This window comes from Zootoca vivipara, chromosome 12, assembly GCF_965207765.1.
Source record: "Zootoca vivipara chromosome 12, rZooViv2.hap1.1, whole genome shotgun sequence".
Classification (NCBI taxonomy): Eukaryota; Metazoa; Chordata; class Lepidosauria; order Squamata; family Lacertidae; genus Zootoca; species Zootoca vivipara.
Window position 1 is genome coordinate 47,911,945 of NC_142595.1, and position 23,870 is coordinate 47,935,814.

General features: G+C 43.2%; 2 protein-coding genes across 9 annotated transcripts; one reads left to right on the forward strand and one right to left on the reverse strand.

Moving 5' to 3' along the window:
* RNF212B (ring finger protein 212B) lies at positions 1-14,239 on the forward strand. Its single transcript, XM_088655589.1, has 15 exons — positions 1-136; positions 642-694; positions 2,279-2,353; positions 5,548-5,663; positions 6,270-6,330; positions 6,677-6,705; positions 6,890-6,936; positions 7,320-7,362; positions 7,692-7,749; positions 8,299-8,344; positions 10,705-10,744; positions 10,880-11,004; positions 11,218-11,279; positions 11,369-11,400; positions 13,357-14,239. The coding sequence occupies exons 1-15, from the start codon at positions 37-39 to the stop codon at positions 13,391-13,393; spliced, it is 924 nt and encodes a 307-aa protein (XP_088511715.1). The 5' UTR covers positions 1-36; the 3' UTR covers positions 13,394-14,239.
* Positions 7,439-23,556, reverse strand: HOMEZ (homeobox and leucine zipper encoding). 8 transcript variants are annotated; one of them, XM_088655587.1, is made up of 3 exons: positions 23,375-23,556; positions 15,944-17,466; positions 7,439-7,777 (listed from the first exon to the last, which is right to left on the reverse strand). In XM_088655587.1, the coding sequence occupies exon 2, from the start codon at positions 17,414-17,416 to the stop codon at positions 15,953-15,955; it is 1,464 nt and encodes a 487-aa protein (XP_088511713.1). In that variant the 5' UTR covers positions 17,417-17,466; positions 23,375-23,556; the 3' UTR covers positions 7,439-7,777; positions 15,944-15,952. The 8 variants fall into 8 exon arrangements, with proteins under 8 accessions (XP_088511713.1, XP_034992134.3, XP_088511711.1 ...); XM_035136243.3 differs by having other exon boundaries at positions 23,081-23,483; XM_088655585.1 differs by lacking the exon at positions 23,375-23,556 and adding an exon at positions 20,302-20,585.
* Between the last annotated feature and the right edge of the window lie 314 nt (positions 23,557-23,870).

Sequence of the window (23,870 nt, forward strand, 5' to 3'; positions counted from 1 at the left end):
AGGGAGGACCTCTGCCTCACCTGTCCTTCTTGCAACATGGACTGGTTTCATTGCAATCAGTGCTTTATCCAGGACGCATCTGACTATTACGTCACCAGCTGTGGACACATATTTTGCAAAAAATGTGCTGGTACAGGTAAGAGTAACAGCGTGATGTTTATACCATGTCTGGGATGCAACATTCAGTCACCAATGCTGCCTTCCTACACACACCCTCAGAAGATGACTAGGTAGTGAACTTTCCTATTAGTTCCTTGTGTCCTGCACATGTAAACATATTGCTTATGTTTTGATTCGTCAGCCGTACAATAGAACTTGACTGATCAAAAGCCAGCAGTCAGAAGCACTAAAATTTTCAAATCTGCTTTTTAAAGACCATCTAATGCAAGGGTAGCCAACATGGTAGCCTCCATATATTGCTGGATTCCCAACTCCCATGGTCATGGATGATGGGAGATGGGAGTCCGATGACATTTGGAACTCACTATATAGGTCACCTCTGATCTAACAATTTCCACAATTTTGAAGATTCGTTCATAATTATAGAGGATTGACCCATCTTGTGATAGAATAACTTTTATATTATTTATAATAAATTTCCACATATTATTCTAACACCTTTTGCATTTTAATCCTGACAGATAAATGCCCATCATGTGGAACCAGCTGCAAATATTTGCTTCTCAATAATAATGTAAGTTGTAGTTTCTCTAAAGCGGAATCTTATATTCTCCTTTGTTTCCATGGACTTTCTGAAACACAGATGTTCTAGTTGTACCACATCCATTTTGACTAATGTATGGAGTTCTTTTTATGAAACAGAGAAAGAAATATTGAGCAGAATTATGAAAGATGGCACAATTTTGATCCAGCCACCTTCACCACCAGAGAGATCCAGGGCTGCTAGCTTTTCCTATCTGAGGATGTGGTTATGTTTACAAAGCGGCCCTTTTAAAAAGATGCAACCTACCCGCAAACAATTTGCTAGGGCTGTATGGCAAGGGGGGAAAAGCCCATGATTAATGGCTTCCATCCATGTATGGAGCCCAAAAGAATAAAGGCTTTCCCAAGAAAGTGGGAGCATTCAGTATACACAAGACTTTCTTATAAGGCCAAAATGTTACAATTTTGAAAACACTTGTCTAATTTAATTAGTTATTAATACAGGGCTGGGGGCTGGCAGGAGTTGGACTGAGCAAGGTTTCTGCTCTGAACAGCTTCTTTGGCAATCACTCGTGGCTGAGTAAGATTGTCTTCCATTAATATGGTCTTAACAGTGAGTCTGTAAGTGACCGTGGAGGCAAATTCTGGATCTATACGTCTTTCCACAGTAGGGACATAGGTTTCCGGGCGGGAGTTGATCACGTTGAGGGTTTGCCAAACGCACCTTCCTCTTAGTTTGTTTCTCTGAGCAGCACACCAATCAGTAAGAGTATTTCAGGGGATGCAATTAAAATACAGTATGCATAATGCACTTTTAATTTGCAAAGGAGTTTCAATCCATATTCTTACTTACCTTTTTGCCCTACTCTTTCCAGTCACAAGTCCATGCATAAAAGCTCTATGTCCGAGTGTTAGTTATTTTTGCCCTGAAGCTTTCCTTTCCCCATGAAAACCCACTCTTTAGTGCTCAATTGGAGCTAACATCAATTCAGGTTTTCTGTAGAAAGGGTAAAGTGGCCATGTGTTTTGCTGTGAAAACATGCATGTGTGTGCAGCAGGGCGAGGGAATGAGTGAAGTAACTCTGCTGTTAATGCTTGCATGCTTGTGCATTCACACTTAAAGGGACCGCTGACCATTAGGTCCAGTCGTGACCAACTATGGGGTTGCGGCCCTCATCTCGCGTTATTGGCCGAGGGAGCCGGCATACAGCTTCCAGGTCATGATGAAGCCGCTTCTGACGAACCAGAGCAACACACGGAAACGCCGTTTACCTTCCTGCTGTAGCGGTACCTATTTATCTACTTGCACTTTGACGTGCTTTCGAACTGCTAGGTGGGCAGGAGCTGGGACCGAGCAACGGGAGCTCACCCCATCGCGGGGATTCGAACCGCCAACCTTCTGATTGGCAAGCCCTAGGCTCTGTGGTTTATCCCACAGCACCACCCACATCTTGCATTCACACTTAGCCATGGTTTAAACAGAGGATTTGAACATCAGTCTCTTAAATACATCACCAGCTGATTAAACCTAGAATATCTCAGTTTGCTTTACCTCTTTGGAAGATAATAAAGAGTCTGGGCCTTATCTTGTCCTCTTTGTGTTTCTGATCTACAGATGAAAGAAGATGAAAAAAAGTTTTTCAAAAGCCCTGTTGAAACTGCTCTCAACTATATCACCCATCTATCTCAGGTAAGAATGACATACCCTGTGAGCATTGTCTCATAGGTCCTAAAATGCTGGTGACAGCCAAGAAACATGGAGTGGATTTGTGGAATTGTGGGTCTTTGAGAAAAAGCAGGTTAGCTTAAAGACAGATCTGCAATCCAGTCAGAAAAAGCAGGTTAGCTTAAAGATAGTGGGAGAAGTGTATGCTGAAAATGTATTCAGAAGTATGTTTAAGAGGTCCTTCCTGCAAACAAGGAAGAAACAAAAATTGCTTCAGGCAACCTGTTTATTGAGCATTAATCTCATTTGTTTGTGCAAAGTTTTCAGGGAGGTTCTGTGAAATTGGCTGCATAATGAACATTCATTCCAATTTGTTTGTAGGGAGGTTATACCGTACCAAGCAAATATCTCTTACTTTCCAGTACATGTTCTATCACTTTCTTTACCCCTCAAAAGCTTGTTATTTAAAAATTGGCTTGTGTTAATAAATAAATAAATTAATAATGTTGTTGTTGTTGTTTAGTCGTTTAGTCCTGTCCGACTCTTCGTGACCCCATGGACCATAGCACGCCAGGCACTCCTGTCTTGCACTGCCTCCCGCAGTTTGGTCAAACTCATGTTCGTAGCTTCGAGAACACTGTCCAACCATAATAATAATAATAATAATAATAATAATAATAATAATAATTTAATTTAATAATTTATTGGCCAAGTACATTTTCCAACATACTTGGAATTTGTTTCGGCTACATTGTAATGTAAACATACACACACTGTTCCACTCACAATACAAATAAGCAAAGAAACCCACCCATAATTTACATTAAGTAAACTAAACACTGAGCAACCTGGATTTGCTACGGTAATACTGTATGCGATTGAATCCTAGCCGCAAAATAGCAAGTCTGGAAGCAGCTGTAGCAGCTTAATTTCCTATCCTAATAAACAATGAATATGATTTGAAAAGAAGTTACATTTCACCCCATTTCCAATGGCTTGGGGTAAATCCAAGGTCATTTATAGGACTAGTTAATAAGCAATCTGGGGAAGGGTTAATAATAATAGTGGTCCTCTTTGCCAACTTAGCTAATTAATTACTATGACAAATCTAGATAAAAGAGCCATATAAATATGCAGACCAACTACAGTAGTTAATAATCAGGTAGAATTTCAGCAGAATCAGCAGCACCTGAACATTAAAATCTGCCAGGATTGCCATTTTATGTGTATCTCACAAGCCTTGGTATTTATGGACCAGCTTCCTCCCCTGAGCAAGATACTACTTCTCATTGGTGGATATTACTGTAGTGACAATAATAAAGGTATTTATTTATTTGGGAAATATGTATATATCACATCTTCAACAACAAAGTTTCTAAAGTAGTCTACAAGTATTAAAATAATAATAACAAAAGCATAGTCTAATGAAAACAGTGATACCACAGTAGAATCAAGCAGTATTTAAATCAGTGAACGCATTTATAAGGCCTGTAAAAATTAAATGGTCTTCACCTGCTGCTGAAAATACAGCAATGTAGATGCCGGGAAAGCTGACCATGGGAGAGAATTCTAATAACAGGGTGCCACAAGTGTAAAGGGTGTCTCTCTGTCTAGGAATTTCAGGTATTGTAATTGCTGCATTTCCAATATTTTCAGGAACCTCTCCCTTCCTGACCTGCCCCTTTGCACCCCACTAGCTCTGCATGCCCACTACAGATGTCTATCGACTTGATACACTTTTGCAACATGTTTTTTTCCAACATTTTGAACAGGAATTTTATCTCCAAAGTTGTTACTGTGTCTTTATATTGCACTTTAAGTACTGGTAGATACCCTGCCATTCATTACAGTACTGTACACAGTACTTACCTTTAGCCAACTGTTTGAATGGAGCAAGCTTGCAGCTGCCTGTGCCAGTTTTCTGTCAATTTTCCTTTTTAAAAGCTCCCCCTAGCAAATTCATGGGTTGTTTCTTAATTTCTCAGAGTTAAAAAAAACAATTTAGGGGCTCTTATTGAACAAGGTGATAAGAGCCCCTAAATTGTTTTTTAACTCTGAGAAATTAAGAAACAACCCATGAGTTTGCTAGGGGGAGCTTTGGGTTGTTTCTTAATTTCTCAGAGTTAAAAAACAATTTAGGGGCTCTTATCACCTTGTTCAATTACAGCCATTAGCACAAACTCTGATTCACTTGCACAACATGATGTGAATCTCATATGATTGGAGTGAACATGCAAAACTATATAACCTTAAGTCAGACAATTTGTTCATTTAGCCCAGTCTACTCTGATTGGTAAGGGACCCAGGTGGTGCTGTGGGTTAAACTACAGAGTCTAGGCCCAGGGCTTGCTGATCAGAAGGTCGGCGGTTTGAATCCCTGCAATGGGGTGAGCTCCCGTTGCTTGGTCCCAGCTCCTGCCCACCTAGCAGTTCGAAAGCACATCAAAGTGCAAGTAGATAAGTAGGGACCGCTCCAGCGGGAAGGTAAACAGCGTTTCCGTGCGCTCCTCTGGTTCGCCAGAAGCAGCTTTGTCATGCTGGCCACATGATCCAGAAGCTGTCTGTGGACAAACGCTGGCTCCCTCGGCCTATAGAGCGAGATGAGCACCGCAACCCCAGAGTCGGGCACGACTGGACCTGATGGTCAGGGGCCCCTTTACCTTTACTCTGATTGGTAGATACTGAACCTGTTTCTTGTGGTGGCTGGTGCCCATTGGGAATGGCAGGGCAGCAGGCAAAGAGGTCCACCATAGGTGGAACCTAAGACAGACAGAGCCCACTAATTCTGGTTTTGTTCCTATATTTCTCCCTGTCAAGTTGTACAAGGGTAAAACTGAGTCCAAGGAGGAGGAAGCTGACAACCAGTACCACTCACAGGGCTGGTTGTAAGGAGGTAGGCAAGTGGGGACTAACTGGGGGCAGACTGAAATGAGTGGGTCACTGCCCCATTTACCCTGTGACCATCTATATATAAGGCAAATGCTGTACCACTGCACTATGCCACTTGCTTCCTGTCTAGTATGTTCCTTAGAGTTGAAAGGACCCATATTCCATTTCTGATCTCCTGAAGCAAGTCACAGTCCCTGGATTTGACCAGGAGAGCACATAATAATATTAATTTTATTATTTTTACCCCACCCATCTGACTGGGTTGCAGACTGGTTCCCCCCCCCAACTTTTCAATCCTTTTATTTCATTCCCTTTGTTTCTCTTCCTAGGTGTGCATGTTCCAGAAGGGACAGATGGAGCTTTTAGTTTCTTTCTACAAACACAATGCTTCAAAAGCAGAGGGAGCTCTTCAGGAAGCTCACCAGAAACGAACTATCCAGGAAAAGCAGGTTGTGTTCCCATGAACTAAGGCAAACAGTGTTAGTTGTAGCTGTAGGATTTAGTAGAACCATCATGAGGAAGACCATCAAAGTGTTGAACTAGGACTGCAGAAACCTAAGTTCAAATCCCTGTTTAGTCCTAAGACTCACTTGGTGATCTTGGGCCAGTCATTATCTCCCAGTACAGTATATCCTATTCCCCCTCCTTAAAACAATATAAAGAAGGTTCATATGAAATATTCTTGAATTCTTGTTTAATTTGTAAGAAGCTCTTTTATTATTGATTGATGGCAGAATCCTGGTAAGGGGTGGAGTGGGCTCCTGCATTAACATTATTCACATAAAGCAACGAATTGGGGATAAAAATGTATACTGTTATTTTAAAAAAGACTTCATATTCTTATTCCATTAGTACTAGACACTATAACATGTTAATGTGAAATGGAACTATTGGTCTGTATGACCCCACAGACCTACATCCCAGATCTCTCTGCCAAAATGTTCCCACCTAAAGGGTCAACAGTATAACTGGAAGAATACTTAAGGCATTGTAAAATAATTAGTCAGACCACCTATCTTCCATTTCTTTCCCCCTCCTCCCCTTGGCTTAGGAATTTGGAGGCAATACGGAGAGAGAACAGGGAACTGAAGAAAAAGTGGGACAACATGAAGGTAGGAGTCCATTGCTGGAAACAAATAACTTTTTTTGTTACAGGTAGGTAGCCGCGTTGGTCTGACGTAGTCGAAACAAAATAAAAAAATCCTTCCAGTAGCACCTTAGAGACCAACTAAATCTGTCATTTGTATGAGCTTTTATGTGCATGCACTCAAAAGCTCATACCAATTATTTTGTTTCCACATTTTTTGTGATTGAGTTCCAGACACCATCTGCTGGTAGAAACAAGTTCTGCTCCTCTATGCCTTTGTCAATGTTGGGATGGGAAAAGTGAATCAACCTCCCTGCAGGTTACTTATATTTGCATTTGGGTCATGCAAACCCACCCTTTTCTCTCAACAGGCTTTTCCGAGACACCGCCAGAGTAGCAGGTCAGTGTGTTAGTTCTGCTTATTGGAACATTTACCAGGAGCTGCAGCACAGAAAATGTAGACAGCAATCTAACTGTGGCAAAACGATAGAGCTGAGCTTGAGGCCACAGGACAGCAAAACAACTGGGGCACAGTCACATGCCTTTGACCCTGACTGAACAAAATTCATTTCAATTTGCTGCAGAAACAGCACTCCAAGGCCAGTTGGTGTCACACATCCATCACCCAGAGGTAGGTAGAAAGATGGGGCCTCTGTAGGCATGTATCAATGCCCTGCCTTGAGCAAATGTTCACATTACAGTGTATCTGTTTGTGTATGAGCATGTGAATGCATGTGTTCTGGCCCTGAACACATAACAATAAGTAGCTACTTACCCATCTAAAAATGCATTTGCACATGTATACACATGCAATCCAACATGTGTCCCCGAGAGGGATGGACAGGTACAAACATATGCTCAAATATTTCTCTATAAAATCAGGGTAAAGGTTTGCACATGCCTTTTTGGCTCTTGAGTATTTATTACCTTCCTTATAATGACTCAGACCAACATCTTTCCTCTAGCACAGTATGTTGTTACTGTCTTTACAGTAACCTGTTTCATATTTTGCAGTTACACCACAACCTATTTCCCAGCACTCCAGTGAGGTAGTCAGGTAGGTGAAACAGGAAATACATATTCATTGGTTGCAGGTGTGAGGCATTGTTATAAAAACAACAGTAAAAATGTAGGAGTTTGCTCACAATTCCAGAGGAATTTCAGTTTATTTCGTCCTCTTTAAGTAAAACAAAATTCCAACTCTAAACACAGTACACTTCATGCTATGATCCCTCCTCTGTCCAGTAGCCTATCATCAAAAATTGAATTCTAGTTTAGGAATCTAGACCTCTTAGTAGAGGCAATGCATAGATATTATCTGTCTGCTTGCCTATCTAGCCTTCCCACCAGTGACTCCTGGACTTTTTGTGCCTTTATTCTCCATAGTCGCTCATCTTCCATGGATGCAATCTCTTCCAGAATCAGCCAGCTATCAAACTGGCAAGTGAGTCTCCACAACTGCTGTCCTTTATCTAGAAAAGGAAAAGATAAGATGGATATGTTGTTTTTGTTCTTCAAAAACTCAGTGTCACAGAGAATTCTGAGAACCAGGAGCCACTGATATAATATGCCCATGAAAAGAGAAGCCTTGTCCTCGTCACACACTGTTTTGTGTTATCAAGGCTTAGTGCTCAGTACTTAATACATTGCCATGGCAAAAGAACTACTGGTATTCTCCTGTTGCCAACAAGGACCCACCAAGGCAATAACCATAGCTGCCAAGTTTTCCCTTTTCTCGCGAGGAAGCCTATTCAGCATAATGGAAAATCCCTTTAAAAAAGGGATAACTTGGCAGCTATGGCAATAACCACAACAAGGTCAGTGGGAGCTGTTAATATAATCTGTCTGATAAGGCCTACAGCACACATAACAAGTGCAGATTGAATTGTAATGTAAAATTTAGAATTAAGGTGTTTACAATGTTGCCTTATTTTACCATGTAAAAACTCTTCTAGATAATATTAAAAAGCAGAGATTTCTCACTTGTACCCAGCATGCCACAGGATCCACTAGGATGACCCCAACTGACTCTATAAATGGTAAGAAATAGCTTCAGATAAAAGGTAGGGCAACACAAAATTTGGCAAAAGAAATTCAACTAGACAATAACAGTTTGGGGTAGGGAAAAGAATTCAAGGAGCACACCACTAAAATCATTAAGACCAACACTAAAATATTTTTATATACATTAGAAGCAGGAAACCAGCTAGGGAGGTACCGGTAGCTGGATGCTAAAGGAGTCAAAGGTGTGTTAAAGGAGGAAGAGGAGATTGCAGACAAGCTGAATGAATGCTTTACATCTGTTTTCATTGCACAAGATATATCACTATGTGATATATCAGGTCACTATTTCTGAACTAATTTTATCAGGAGGAGAGCCTGAGGAACCAAGGAAAATAGTGGTGACAAGAGACGAAGTCCTAGGCCATACTGACAAATTAAATTTTTTTAAACATCATATCCAAATGGCATCTATTCAAGAATTCTTAAAGAACTCAAAGGTGAAACTGCTGATCTTTTAATGGAAATATGTAACATGTCTGTAAGATCAGCCCCCACACTGGAGGACTGGAAAATGGCCAATGTAACACCAATTTTTAAAAGGCGGATCAAAGGCAGGGGTCAGCAAACTTTTTCAGCAGGACAGTCCACTGTCCCTCAGAACTTGTGGGGGGCCGGACTATATTTTGAAGGGGAAAAAATGAACAAATTCCTATGCCCCACAAATAACCCAGAGGTGCATTTTAAATAAAAGGACAAATTCTACTCATGTAAAAACACCAGGCAGGCCCCACAAATAACCCAGAGATGCATTTTAAATAAAAGGACACATTCTACTCAAGTAAAAACATGCTGATTCCCGGACCATCTGCGAGCCAGATTTAGAAGGCAATTGGGCCGCATCTGGCCCCCGGGCCTTAGTTTGGTGACCCCTGATCCAAGGAGATCTAGGAGAGTACAACCCAATTAGCTTAATGTCAATTGTAGGAAAGCTGGTGGAGAGCATTATGAAGAATTACCAAACATAAAAAGACTTGCTGAATAAAAACTAGCATGTTTACTACAAGTGTAATACTAGTCCCATTAACATTTTGCAGTTCTTTGAGAGTGTCAAACATAGTGCCAAACACTTTCAAAACATTCTTCATCAAAAACTCCTGAGTATGATTACAAACCATGGGACAAGAGGACAGATCCTCACTTCTATCAGTAACTAGCTAAAGAAGAAGCAGAGAGTAGGAATAAATAGAATTTTCATAACACAATATATTATATTATTTCAATACTGGTCATCAAGAATTGGTATTAGTACCTTTGCTTTTTAACCTGTGCAGAAACTATCTGGAATAAGGGATGAGATGCCTATGAGGCCAAATTGTACGGGATAGTAAGAAAAGGGGTGATATATCCAACACAATTATACAAATCTATGGTGCAACCATACTTGAGAATACTGTGCACAGTTCTGGTAACACACCTTTAAAAATATATTGTAGAACAGGAAAAGGTTAAGAAAAAGGTAATGAATATCATCAAGGGACTGAAGCAACTCCCTTATGAGGAAAATCTACTACATTGTGAATAAGGTGGAAGAATGAGAGTGAAGTGTCTAAAATTATGCATGGTATGGAGTTTTTCTCCTCATAATACTAGAAGCCAATAGAGTTTTTCTCCTCAAAGTACTAGAAGCCAATAGATATTTTATAATGAATTTGGCAGATGAAAGGAAGTACTTAGTCACACATGGGGTCACGAAGAGTCGGACACGACTAATCAACTAAACAACTCAGTCACACAGCACATAACTTAACTCTGGAATTTGCTACCAGACAATGTTGTAATGGTCAGCACCTTGGGTGGCTTTAAAAATGTGTTTTAGACAAATTCATGAAGCATAAGACTACAGTATTGAAGGCTGCTAGTGGCATATACCTCCAGTATCAGAAACAGTATACTATACCTCAGAATCCTAGGCTCTATTTTTATTAATGTTGTATATGCTTTGACTACAGATAATACAAAAGACCAAAAGGTGGCAATGGAAGACCAGGAATAGAAGAATGCAAGATTCAGCCTCCTCCAAAGCTTATTCAATGTCCAAGAGGGGAAATTGTCCCCTCTTTTAAATGGGCAGATACATTATTGTATCTAAGAAAAGTAAAGTCCTACATCAGGCATCCCCAAACTGCGGCCCTCCAGATGTTTTGGCCTACAACTCCCATGATCCCTAGCTAACAGGACCAGTGGTCAGGGATGATGGGAATTGTAGTCCAAAACATCTGGAGGGCCGAAGTTTGGGGATGCCTGTCCTACATGCTTACCTTTGTTCTTCTCCTGTCACCTTTCCACAGACCCTCCGATAGTCACTTGAGGCATAATACTTTGTTCTATTTTGCAGCTACTCCTTCTCCAGGTTCCACTCAAAGTTTATTCTTCAGGTGAGTTCCAGGGTGAGGGATTATATTCCCTCCAGGATAATATTATCACATGACCATGAAAAGGCCATGGGACTAGTATTACTTGCCACAGTAACTTGCATTTCTCATCACCATTCATCTCTCCATTTGTTTCAGGGCTTCTCCTGCCTTTTCTCACACCTCCAGCATGACTGTCAACTCACACACGCCTACGGCGAGGCAAAATCAAAGTGCTAGGCAGCAACAAGAAACCCCATACATCAACCTCAACATCTTCTCTGGTGAGAAAGTACCCTGCTGCTAACAGACACAGCTTTTAGTCTTCCATATTTCCTCCAGTACTTAACAATGCTATCATTGTACACTATAGTTCACTGTAGTGATGATTACAATGCAAGTTGCAGTCCAAGGGTTGGGGTGACACACACCACTCAGCCTCAGAACCCCACCATATACTTTCCAGTGATCAATTCTCTATTGGCTTTAACCCATAGATCAGACAGAGGGGGTTTCTATGCCAGAACAGCATAACATTGAGAGACCTCAGCCTATACAGGTGAGGAGCAGTCTGTGATAAGAGTATGGATTGGGCAAAGCTTATCGTTGGAGCATTTTCAACAACTGCTTTTCTTTCTGTCTTCTCAGCTGAGATTCACCCCTCGCTCCTTTCACTGCAGGTAAGTAGTAACCTGTTTAGTTCCCCATCCTCTCACCCAGAGGCATACCTAGGCCCACTTGCGCCCTTGGCATGGAGATACCGGTATATCAGTGCCTCTGAAGCTGGGAGAAACCATGGATTAGAAACTGAAAAAGTCACACTTCTAACAGCACCACTGGCTGACTGGGGAGGGAGCCCTCGGTCAGAGCAGCAGAGGAACAGCCTGGGGAGTGCATGGATGGGCAGGTGGGCTCCTAGCCACTCCAAGCCAGAGTGGAGAGGTGCGGTTTTTGTGCCACTCCTGAGCCTGTGCCCTTAGCAGGGGCCAACCCCTACATATGCCCCTGCTCCCACCAGGAATTAGGGCTGTGCCCCCCACGTTATTTGTGGGCACCAGGGCACCTTTGGGCACTCCCATTTGGGTTTAATTTGAAGAGGGTTGCCTTTATTTTTTGCTTATTTTTTTTAGCTGTATTTTGCCCACTTTTATGGGATCAGGGTTCAAAGCCTCTAGGCCAAAAGCAGTTGGGGACTCCCTGAGTTAGGAGACTACAAGGACTCGTAAAAGAGAGCTTTAAAAGTTCATGAATATAATCCAAACCCAATTTCTGTTGAAGGAGTTGCAACACAGAAAATGATTCCTAATATAAATTAAGATAGCTTTTAGGGGGGGACTTCTAAACTTCAGCATGCTTGCACAGAGCATTAATAAAGCAATATAAAGAAAGCAGCACTTTGCCGCAGAGACAACATGATGAACGTCTGTGCATATTGTTTTGTGAAACTTAATTTTTTAAAGCTAAATGTGTGTGTGTGTGTGTGTGTGTGTGTGTGTGTGTATATATATATATATATATATATATATATATATATATATATATATATATAGGGGCCCCCTAAAACAAGGTTTTGAACTTTTGGGATTTGTAGTATCAAGTATTCTGTCACTTCCTCCTCCTGCTGAGCCAAGCCAGGTACTTGATCTGCATAAGACACAAACTCCTGCCTAAATCCAATATATCAAGAAATATCAACAACCTCAGATATGCAGATGACACAACCTTGATGGCAGAAAGCGAGGAGGAATTAAAGAACCTTTTAATGAGGGTGAAAGAGGAGAGCGCAAAATATGGTCTGAAGCTCAACATCAAAAAAACCAAGATCATGGCCACTGGTCCCATCACCTCCTGGCAAATAGAAGGGGAAGAAATGGAGGCAGTGAGAGATTTCACCTTCTTGGGCTCCTTGATCACTGCAGATGGTGACAGCAGTCACGAAATTAAAAGACGCCTGCTTCTTGGGAGAAAAGCAATGACAAACCTAGACAGCATCTTAAAAAGCAGAGACATCACCTTGCCGACAAAGGTCCGTATAGTTAAAGCTATGGTTTTCCCAGTAGTGATGTATGGAAGTGAGAGCTGGACCATAAAGAAGGCTGATCGCCGAAGAATTGATGCTTTTGAATTATGGTGCTGGAGGAGACTCTTGAGAGTCCCGTGGACTGCAAGAAGATCAAACCTATCCATTCTTAAGGAAATCAGCCCCGAGTGCTCCCTGGAAGGACAGATCGTGAAGCTGAGGCTCCAATACTTTGGCCACCTCATGAGAAGAGAAGAATCCTTGGAAAAGACCCTGATGTTGGGAAAGATTGAGGGCACTAGGAGAAGGGGACGACAGAGGACGAGATGGTTGGACAGTGTTCTTGAAGCTACGAACATGAGTTTGACCAAACTGCGGGAGGCAGTGCAAGACAGGAGTGCCTGGCGTGCTATGGTCCATGGGGTCACGAAGAGTCGGACACGACTAAACGACTAAACAACAACAAAATCCAATATGGTGCTGTAGATACAGGTTGAAGTGCATTACTTAACCATAAACAGAAAGGTTTTGTTGAACATAACTGAGTGATAAGCTGCATTTGTAACTGAAGTGTGAACCCAACAATATGCAACTAGCTCATTTTATTTTCTCACAGGCATTCATCCAACAGCCAAGCCCACCAACAAAGATAGGGAAGACGAAAACTACTCTCTGCTTACCAATCTCAACATGGGCAAGATGGTATTTCCTGTCCCTGCATAAACTCTGCCGAATTTTTAGGGCCTTGGTGGAAAGCCACCCACTAAAAGTATTTTCTTTCTTTCTTTCTTTCTTTCTTTCTTTCTTTCTTTCTTTCTTTCTTTCTTTCTTTCTTTCTCTCTCTCTCTCTTTCTCTCTCTCTCGTAACACAATATATTGTTTCAGGAGATCTAACATGTGATAGACTTAAGTGGTGTAATATATATTTGCAGGAAAGGTGATCAAAGGCATACTTAGTAGGCTTATTTCAAGGCTCAGTGTTACTAGGCTATGACATTTTCTAGCAGACTATTGCAACTTATAAAGCAGTTCGTAGATCATAAAATAAACTTGCCAAAATTGAAATAAGATTCATTTGTTGAGAAGCTAGTATGTATGTATTTTTGAAGTTCTCAGCTGCAATTTAGCCACTGGCAGCTCAATAGAAAAGTTCCTTTTTTTATTCCAGTTGCATAGAATATAGGACTATTTTCTCCATACTGTATAACCAAAGTTGCTTTCCAGAGTAAGGATGTGACAAGTATTCCTTTGAAAGATAAGACTAATTATCAAGAGAATCCCACAGTTATGGCTATTTGAACTAAATCCACACCTCAGTCTATTTTATTTATCTCCAACATCACACAAGTTTGTACAGTCCCATGTTCTGCCTTCTCTCTCTATGACCAGCTTATACAGTACAAATATTTTTAGTTTTTCTTGCAGGGGAAAGAGCTGTTGCTTTTTCAGCTACTCTGTAAAAATGCTTGAAACAGTGATTTAATAAATAGGTTTGTTTTTTTTAAAAAAAAATGCAGATTAGTATCACTATGTACAATCTTCTGCCTACTCATTGTTCCATAAATATCAGAATCCATCTTCCCTATAACCCCTTATAAATGATTTAGGGCCAGTTCTGAGAGTTTACAGCAGCTTTTGATCCCTTAGATTCTGGGGCAGGGAGCAGGGTAGGAAACACATCCCTGTTTCAGTGACAGTATTGGCTTTGTGGATGGAATAAAGATGGCATACAAACAGCAATGCTTCCTCCATTTCTTCCATAAAGGAGATGGTCTCTACACCTTACCTCACCTCCAAGTAAGCTGCAATGGAAAGTGGTGGGTTTCAGTTCATAGCCATCAACCATCTAGTTCAAAATGGATATATGACTGTGGATATATGACCAACGTGAAAACTGATGGATCAAGGCACCAGTAAAGGGAGAGTGAGCACAGGAATGAATAAAAAAGGGTGATGACATCCACCTAAGGAGCTCAGCTGGTAGAGTGTGAGACTCTTACCCATGAGACCCATGGATCTCAGGGTCATGGGTTTGAGCCCCAAGTTGGGCAAAAGATTCCTGCACTGCAGGGGGTTGGACTTGATGATGCTTGTGGTCCTTTCCAAGTCTACAATTCTATTAGCCTAAGATCATCAAGAGCAGAAGAAAAGTTAGAAGCTGTACAAAGAAGAGGCAATTAAAATGCAAGGAGAGAATGAAACGGAAGACAACTTAGATTAAGGCACAAAGTCACCATTCTTGATTGGCAACTGCCAAAAATCAAATATTTATAACTGTAATTTTGGGCCACAATTTTAAAAATGAAAAACAAAATCCCATAAGTAAACAAACAGAAAAAAGCCAAAGGAGAGGTGGGTTAGAGCTAAAAGCTTGGAAGAGCTTAGTCTAAATTCCATTTTTTAAAATGTGATCTGTCAGTAAAGGGACTTTGATTTATAAAGCCAAAATAAATGTTTCTTCATTGTATTCCCTAGGCTGCTGCTTCACTTAGCAGAATGAAATAGGATTGATACATGGGAGAGTAGCCAGATGTTACATATTTTTTGGGTGGAATTCGAAAAAAGACATTGTTCCATAAGTGAAGGTACAGAGAGTCATACAGTATAAGCTATGTCACTGTGCCAGTGAGGAAAACACTGACAAGCAGGAGTCAAAGAATTAGTTGGAAGCAGAGAGACAAAGCAGAATAACATGGTTCTCTTATCCCAGATATCCCGTTTAAAATGAGGGAATGTAGCAGCTTTAGAACTCAAGAACGGCAAGAAGGAAAAATGCACCAGGATTCTAGAAGGAGGAAACAATTTAGACTCTATGAGCACAACACAAAGGCTGCAATTTGAAAGTTTGATACGAAAGAAATTTATAGGTCCAGCACACTACTGAATGGGCTCGTTCTATGGATTCTGGAGAAAGGGTGTAAGAAGCCCCTTATCCTACACCTTTCTAACTCTCTGATTAAACACATCACTGCATGGTACAAATTTATTTTACTTCAATTCTAAAACTTGGGGGGGGGGGGGCGGGCGACACACATAAATATGCTGGAACAGAAAAGGGGACCAAATTCAGTGTTTTGGAACCATGACTAAGGGCGGGAATTTGATGGAACAGAACCTAGTAACACATTTGCCAGTTGAATCTTGATCCTTCCCCCAGACCTATCTCAGAAGTCCAGAATCACTAATATCCATCCAACACTCACACAAGAGCCCTAGGCAACCCAGTCTTCATCCTCCTCCTCCTCGTCCTCATTATCATCATCTTCCTCATAGTCTTCATCTTCTACTTTTATCATAGCGGCTGCCACCTCCTCATCTACTTCGTCCTCATCCCCCAAGCATACCTCTACCTCGCATGGTGCTGGCGAGTGTGAATTGAAATACTTCAGCACCTGCTCAGCCTCCATACCAGACTCATGGCACAGTGCTGACAAGTCATTTTCCTGCAGCTGCAGGTGGCTTGCACGGCACCGTTTCAGTGGGCTTATGTCTGGATGGTGAGCATGCAGTGGGTGAGGAGGTATTGAGGAGACAGGCTCTGGATTCTGTCCTGCATTGTCCCGAAACCATTTCAGCTGGCCATGTTTGAGGGCATAGCGAGTGTCTCCAAACCACTGGATGATCTCTGCTCGTGGTAAACCAGTGATCTTCTCCAGCTGGTGATAATCCTCTCTCCTGGCCCACTGACGACGAAGGAAGAAGGACTTTAACATATCCAGTTGCTCCTTTGTTTTTCGCCTAGGTTTGCGAAGAATGTCTGAGAGGTAACCTGAAGCCTGCTGCTGGTCCCCCACAGGGCACTGATAGTTCTGAAGGCTGTGTGACTCAACATTGGCTGTAGCTGTAGAGGATGATGGGGTAGCTTTGGTGGAAGACACCGCTGGAAGAATCACTGGGTGATTCCCACCATTCACTGCAGGTGTGACAGGTTCAGCCGGCTGCAGGGATGCTTTGGTAAGACCCCAGGTCATAGGGTGAGAGTTATGGAAATTGCGATCCAAGCTGGTGGTTGTGGTAGGTAGATGAGAACTAGAAAGGATTTCTTTGGTATTGTGAAGCTGCACGGAGGTTCCTGAAGGTTCACAGTTCTCCTGAACTTTGTTATGGTGGGACAAGACATTCCCCTTCAATTCCCAAATGTCCTGAGTGATTCTCCCAAGTTCCCTCATTCCTTGGGCTGTGGTGAAGTGGCTTAAGTGAGTTATGGAAGACTGCTGGTTCGGCGGATATTTAGTGGAATGGTGCACAGAGGTAGGAACCGGTCGGTGATATTCCTGACTCTTACAAGTTTGGTGCCAGGGGTCATCATCATTCCTGGCAAGCAGGCAGCTAAAGTGAAGCTGGTCCTGATGGTAGATGAGGCGAGCTCGTGTCTCTTCAATTTCCTCTGCACTCCAACTGATGCCACAGCGTAGGCGCTGTGCCATGAACCAGGCCTTGACCTTTTCCATGTGGAGGCCATGACGCAGGCAGAGCAAGGCCAGATCAGAGAGGCTGGGGTATGGAAAATAGCTGAAAGTTTGTAGCAGATGCTGGTTGCCATCAAGGTCGCTTGTCTGTGCTGCCTGTGTCCACACCAACTGGAGGTCCTCAGAGATGGGTGGTAGGCAGATCAAACCGGGAGGTGAGCCAAGGCAGCCAGGGGCATCCTTGTTGGGAGGCATGACTGCTGTCATCTACAAGAAGTCTTCTATCTCCGGGGATCAGCTTCTGTCCCTCAGAACAGCTAGAACCAAAGAGTAAAGGAAGAATATGGGTCAACAGAAGAAGAAGAAGACATCAGAGGAGGAGGGGACAGGACAGAGATTGCACAATGAGGAAATTGTAGTGTTCACTTCCAGGTGAAGAAAAGAAATATTTTCTATATATAGCAAGCCACTGTCTGGAAGAAGAGTTCTAACCTAGCCTTTCTATGTGCAGAGAATTGGCCAAGGTGGTGTGAGGTGATATAAAAGCATTTACAGTGGTACCTCGGTTTAAGAACAGTCCTGTTTATGAATGATTCGGTTTACGAAGTCCGCAAAACCGGAAGTAGTGTCCCGGTTTGCAAACTTTACCTCAGTCTAAGAATGGAATCCGAACGGTGGAAGGGAAAGTGCACCTTGGTTTAAGAATGGTTTCAGCTTAAGAACAGACGTCTGGAACAGATTAAGTTCATAAACCAAGGTACCACTGTAGTTATCATTAAAGGTCCCACCTGCAATCCAAAGTGCTACAGCCTAGACCAGGCATCCCCAAACTTCGGTCCTCCAAATGTTTTGGACTACATTTCCCATCTTCCCTGACCACTGGTGCTGTTAGCTAAGGATCATGGGAGTTGTAGGCCAAAACATCTGGAGGGCCGCAGTTTGGGGATGCCTGGCCTAGACACAGGGTCACTGCTTTTGAGTCATGGGACTGTTTTACTGATGCAGACCAACACAGCTTCTAGATAACATTTAGGAAGTAAATGGCCTTTTTGGCCTGCTTCAGAAGTAACTTATCAGCCCCCTAACAAGCTGCATGCCATTGCACTCATTCCAGACCCCTTCCCTCCTCTCACGCTCCCAGATTTGCTGCCAATATTGAGGCTTATTTAAACCAGTTTTCCATACATCCAAACTGGCAAACAGATTTAATATCCTTATTAAGCAAGTTATGAAGCCAGAATTAGATCTTGTTTGAGACTAGAAAAACAGGTGGGATATGCAACAAAATGTTACAGTGCACAATGTCCGTTGTTCAGGAGTCCAGCTGCCCCATCCCCCTCCCCATCAGTTCTCTGCCTTCGCTACCCTGCCCCAAACATCCAACCAGCAATTCTATGGCCACTGTATATGCTAAGTCTTCGTTTGGGTGTGTTTCTGTTTTAGGCATTTTCCTCTGATTTTTTTTGTCCTTCTGCAAACCTTGGGGTTCCCCAAAGCCTGCTGATGCCCCCCAAAACAGGGTTTCCCAAACATCTGAGTTCATTTACCCCCTTGATAAGCTTATAAAGTTGTCATTGACAAGTGAAACAATGTTTTGTTTCTTAAATTAATACTGTATATAATAAATAAGAACCACCCATCACCATTCCCAGGAACCATAAAATATAAAAAATAAGGAATAATGTTTTATTGTTGAATCATCTTATTAAGTACTGAGGTTCCTCATAGGCAAGGAAGGTACATTCCCATGCCTTTTATTTCTGATACTCATAGTTCCTGATTAAATTTTCAAACAATACACAGAAATTTTATTTTCCACTCTAGTCCTCTTCAGTGTTCAAAACTCCCATTGTTCTCTAGGATCATTTTGCAACAGGGAATTTCATTAGTACAAGCAGTTTCTGAGCTAAGGGCTCAGTTCAGCGCCTAAGATTTCAAATTAAAACTGCAGAGGGGAAGGAAAGGAGGACCTTTTTCTTCCTCCCCACTTCCAGCTACTCTCTAGGGGAGACACCCTCTTAAGAATATTAAGAGGGGTGGGCAGGGGAAAGACTAGACCATGTGAAAGATGAACACAATATTTTAGGTGCAGTTCATTCACTTTCAGCTTTGTATTGTTATAAAAAAGCACACCTATACATTCCGTTGCTGCGCTCATAACCTAGGTTTAAGGTGCTGTTTAGCTCCTAACTTTCATATCTCAGTTTCTAACACTGGTCCTCTTCTGGTATGGGTTAACACTTCAGCCCCCTTTCGACTCTGAGGTCTGTATTCACTCCCTGCACAGTTCCACCAACCTGGGGTGTGGGGAGCTATATTAGCCATCACTTTGGAAAACTCTGCTCTAGAGCATGGAAACAGATATATAGCTCAGTTTCAACACTGTGTGCATCTGCTTAGTTCCATTATATATGTTCTAGAATTGTTCACTTGGGACTCTAGTTTGATCCAATTTCCGCATTTACCTTCTGCTATTTCACGTGTTCCCTCATATTCATCCACATCTTTTAAACTGCAAGCCTCTGGGGAGCCTGTTATGTATTTCAAAATACAATGATTAACACACACTGGTGTGTGTGTGGGTGTCTGTGTGTATATGTCTGTACACACACACAGCACTGATCAGCCAGACTGAAATTCCAATTTTACTCTAATAGTTCTAGAAAGCAGATGGCCTTTAATTAAATAGGATAATGAAGCAACAATGGAGCAATTAATGCCAATTTCCAAAGGCACCAAAAGATTAAATGCCCCCAAAGTCAGCATTAACAGAAAGTAAATCACAATTCCATCAAAAGCAGACCGTATTCTCCAAGGTTTTGCAACTAGCCATGTAAACATCATAGTACAGTACTAGCTCCCCAGATCCGCTTCATCTGATCTTTAAGGAATTTTGCAGAATATGTGTCTGTGTATAATTATTCTCCAGGTACTCAGACATAAGCATCCCCAAAGGATTTACCCAATCGGTTTTACCCAACCGATATCCTGAGATTTCACAGTACCACCCCCTTTTGCAAGCAACCTACTTTAACTTCAACATTTCCCTTTCCAGTACTGCGTAACCTTCCCTCTTGCTTTTCCTCCCTAGGTCAAAATCCCCTCCCGTCTCCCCAAGCCTGAATTCTCTCCTCTATACAGTACGTACTCACTTTTCTCCCTTGACTCCTCCCCCACTTCAGGACTTTCCTTCCTTCTTTCTCTTCCCTGCTCCCTGCAGTGCACGCTGGGAAACAGGGGGAAGAAGGCGGGGTTTCTCAATCCCCAGGAACCTGGCCCTTTAAGGGGAGCCAGACACGTTGGGTCCTCTCTAACTTGCGTTTACTCGGGTTTTTTGTTTTGTTTATTTAAGGAGTGCTTTCCTTAACCATTTTCATTTTCTCCATCAGCTTCTGCAGATCTGCTCCCATTAAGTTGCCCAAAGCTCCCCACCCCTTTAAAAAATAGCCTAACCCTAGTGTTTATACAGTACACTGAAAATAAATTATAAAAAAGATTTAAGAACTTTTAACCCATCTTCTTTTCAAAAGAAAGTTAAAGTAGTTAACAAATTCTGACATCGCGACAATGATTTTAAAAAAACTCATAAAAATAAAGCCATCTAGGGAAAAATAAAGCCATCTATGGGAAATAAGTGAAATAAATAAATGTGGAGGAATTTGTCCACCTGTACTCAGAGCCAAAGGGACGTGGGTGGCACTGTGGGTTAAACCACAGAGCCTAGGGCTTGCCGATCAGAAAGTCAGCAGTGGGGTGAGCTCCCGTTGCTTGGTCCCAGCTCCTGCCAACCTAGCAGTTCGAAAGCACACCAAAGTGCAAGTAGATAAATAGGTACCGCTCCGGTGTGAAGGTAAATGGGGTTTCCGTGAGCTGCTATGGTTTGCCAGAAGCGGCTTTGTCATGCTGGCCACATGACCTGGAAGCTGTACGCCAGCTCCCTCGGCCAATAATGCGAGATGAGCGCTGCAACTCCAGCGTCGGTCACGACTGGACCTAATGGTCAGGGGTCCATTTACCTTACTCAGAGCCAAGGCTCGTCCCAACTTTCCCACCTACTCATTGCATAGCCCTTGGCAAAGTCCCTCTCCTTCTTTCAACCTCAGCTCCCCACATCCAGCTCCAGCACCCCGCAAGGTCCACGGGAGTTCGGAGGCCCACTGTAGAATGGGAATAGCACAGCAAGGGCAAACAGAACAGCAACTGTATGGAATTCTGCGTGTGAAATGGTTCTGCGGAACTGATGAGTTAACATTCATCCAGTCACACCCTGTCACTGCCTCCTTAATCCCAAATCTGGTGGCTGTCTGTGTTACTGAGTACAGTATACCCAGCAACAAGAAAAAGGTGCTATGCAGACAAATCCCAAATAACCAGGGGTGGGTAGCCAATGTGTCCTTCAGATGTTGTTGGACTACAGTTCCCATCACCACTGGCCTTTGGCCATGCTAGCAAGGGCTCATGGGAGCTGTAGTGTAACAACACCCAAAGGGCACCATGTTGGCAGTCCTGCTGGACCAGATTGGCATTATGTTCCCCAGATACCTATGGGAAGCCCACAAGCAGGGCATGAGCAGTCTACACTCCTATTCATTTCCATCCCCAGCAAATGGATTTCAGGCACCAAGTTGTGTCACACCAAACACATCTACCTACCTGAATCTAGAGTCTGGCAAGTATCTGTTACCAATATGCGTAAGAGATTCAGGAACTATTTACCATCTCAAAGGAATGGCTAGGCTACCCAGAAAATGCAATCAAATAAGGCATTATCAGGCACCCTGGCAGACAGGAGAGATGCAACACTCTCAAATTTCTGATGGAAACCACCTCCTTCTATAATGTATGTATGATTTTTTTTTGGGGGGGCGGTCATTGGGCTACAGGGTGGGCAATTTCAAAAGTCTATACAGTGGTACCTCAGTTTACGAACTTAATCCGTTCCAGAAGTCTGTTCTTAAACCAAAGCCGTTCTTAAACCAAGGCGCGCTTTCCCTAATGAGGCCTCCCGCCGCTGTAAACTCCTAAGGGCAGGGCCCTGTCTTGTGACTCTGTGTAAGGATTCAATCCTGCCGCCTGCAATGGTTTGCTTTTTCACTGCATTCCCTGTAGAGAACACCCTGGCAAAGTAGCACCCAGCAAGACTCTAGTCCCTGCCCATTAGCTTGTGTCACTTGGTAGTTGGGGGGAACCACAGGCCAACCTGGATCTCCCGGGCGGTGCGGAGGGGGGTAAGACTGCCATTCTCAAGTCCCTGCTCTAAAACTTCAGGCACATCACTGCTGACACAACCCCATATTGTCTCCCACCTATTTCACCCCCGAATCCTTTCACAGCATCCCTGTCCCTATCCTATAGCCCTGACTACCTGCTTTAACTACAGTCCCACACAATTGTGAGCACGCCTTACCCTCTCCTCCTCTCTACTCTGCCAGTTCTCCCCCAGGAGCTACTCCAGGGCTCCCACTTTGCCCAGGCACGCTTCCCAGGACAAATAAGGAAGGAAACCGGAAGACTGCTGTTTATATTTCTCCCCACCTTCCTTACTCCACCGCAATATGGTCTTATTTATAGCAGTTTTGGGAACAGAGTGTAAACAAAAGAGAAAGGAAGGGGGGTGGACAGGCCGAAAGAGGCGGAGGGGCAGGGCGAGTGGCGGAAGAGAAAAGGATGAGAGGAGACGGGAAACGGTGGAAAGGGGGGATATTTTTGTATGTGGAAGACGAGAGAGCGAGCAATCTAAAAGAAAGAGGAGAGCAGAAAAGAGGAGCAGGCTTCCTGTGAGAAAAGCCAGGAAGAGGAAAAGGAGGGATGTACCGGTAGCACCAAGGCTACCAAAAGGGGAGGCAATGAAGGAAAGGCTCAGTAGAGGAGGGATCGCAGCAGGCCGAGGCGAAGCGGGAGAGGGGAGGGCGCACTGAGGCTCCCACTCACCCGCCAGGGCCTGCTCCGGCTCTTCTTCTCCCTTGCAGTCGGGTTCCGCCCGCTTGGGGAGCCGACTTGGGGAGCCAGCGGCGGGGATCGAGGAGGTTGGGCTGGGCAGCCGTGCGGGCCGGGGACCTGCCATTGGCTGGAAGAGGCAGCCGGGCAGCAAAGCCGGACTCCTGGGATTTCCAGGCAGAGCGAAACAAGCAGCGAGGCGCCCAACCGGCAGGTCTCCTGGGTTCTACACTCAGGACGTTCGTCTGTTTTTGAATAGGAACCAAGGTTCAAGCCACACCCCCTTACCTGAAAACCCAGCCCCTTCGCCCCAGATGTGTGGGGATGGTTCTTTACTCTGAACGTGCTCGGAAACATCTTTGCGCCCTCCCCCTTTCATTGTGGCTTCAGGCGTTCCAGAATGCTCAGGGAGGAAAGCTGCTCTGTGTCCGATGGGGAGGGACTGCGATTTTAATATATCTCTTTGTATGTGGAGGCTTGTGTGTGTGTGTGTGTGTGTGAATAAGTTGAAATAATATTAAGTAATTGCGAGGATGAGAAAGCATCTGCTTCCCCCCTGAGGCCATTGGGAAGGTATGGGACCACATGAAATCTGAAGCTGGGTGCTGTGGTGGGATTTTGTTGAAAACTCAAGAAGGTATTCAACTAAGTTTTATTCAGAGCTGACCTATAGAAAACAATTAACATGACAAACATTGCTCCATTAATTTCAGCGGACCCACACTCTGAATAAAACTTAAGTTGATTAGCAGTTTGTTAACAGCCCAGCTGGGATTTGGTGACC

Bases quoted from the DNA above. Each gene is read 5' to 3' on its own strand.
- RNF212B (XM_088655589.1), top strand. From the start codon at position 37: ATGGACTGGTTTCATTGCAATCAGTGCTTTATCCAGGACGCATCTGAC. The intron at 2,354-5,547 runs GTAAGAATGACA...TTCTCTTCCTAG, and splicing joins ATATCACCCATCTATCTCAG to GTGTGCATGTTCCAGAAGGG. The intron at 11,401-13,356 runs GTAAGTAGTAAC...ATTTTCTCACAG, and splicing joins CCTCGCTCCTTTCACTGCAG to GCATTCATCCAACAGCCAAG.
- HOMEZ (XM_088655587.1), bottom strand. From the start codon at position 17,416: ATGACAGCAGTCATGCCTCCCAACAAGGATGCCCCTGGCTGCCTTGGC.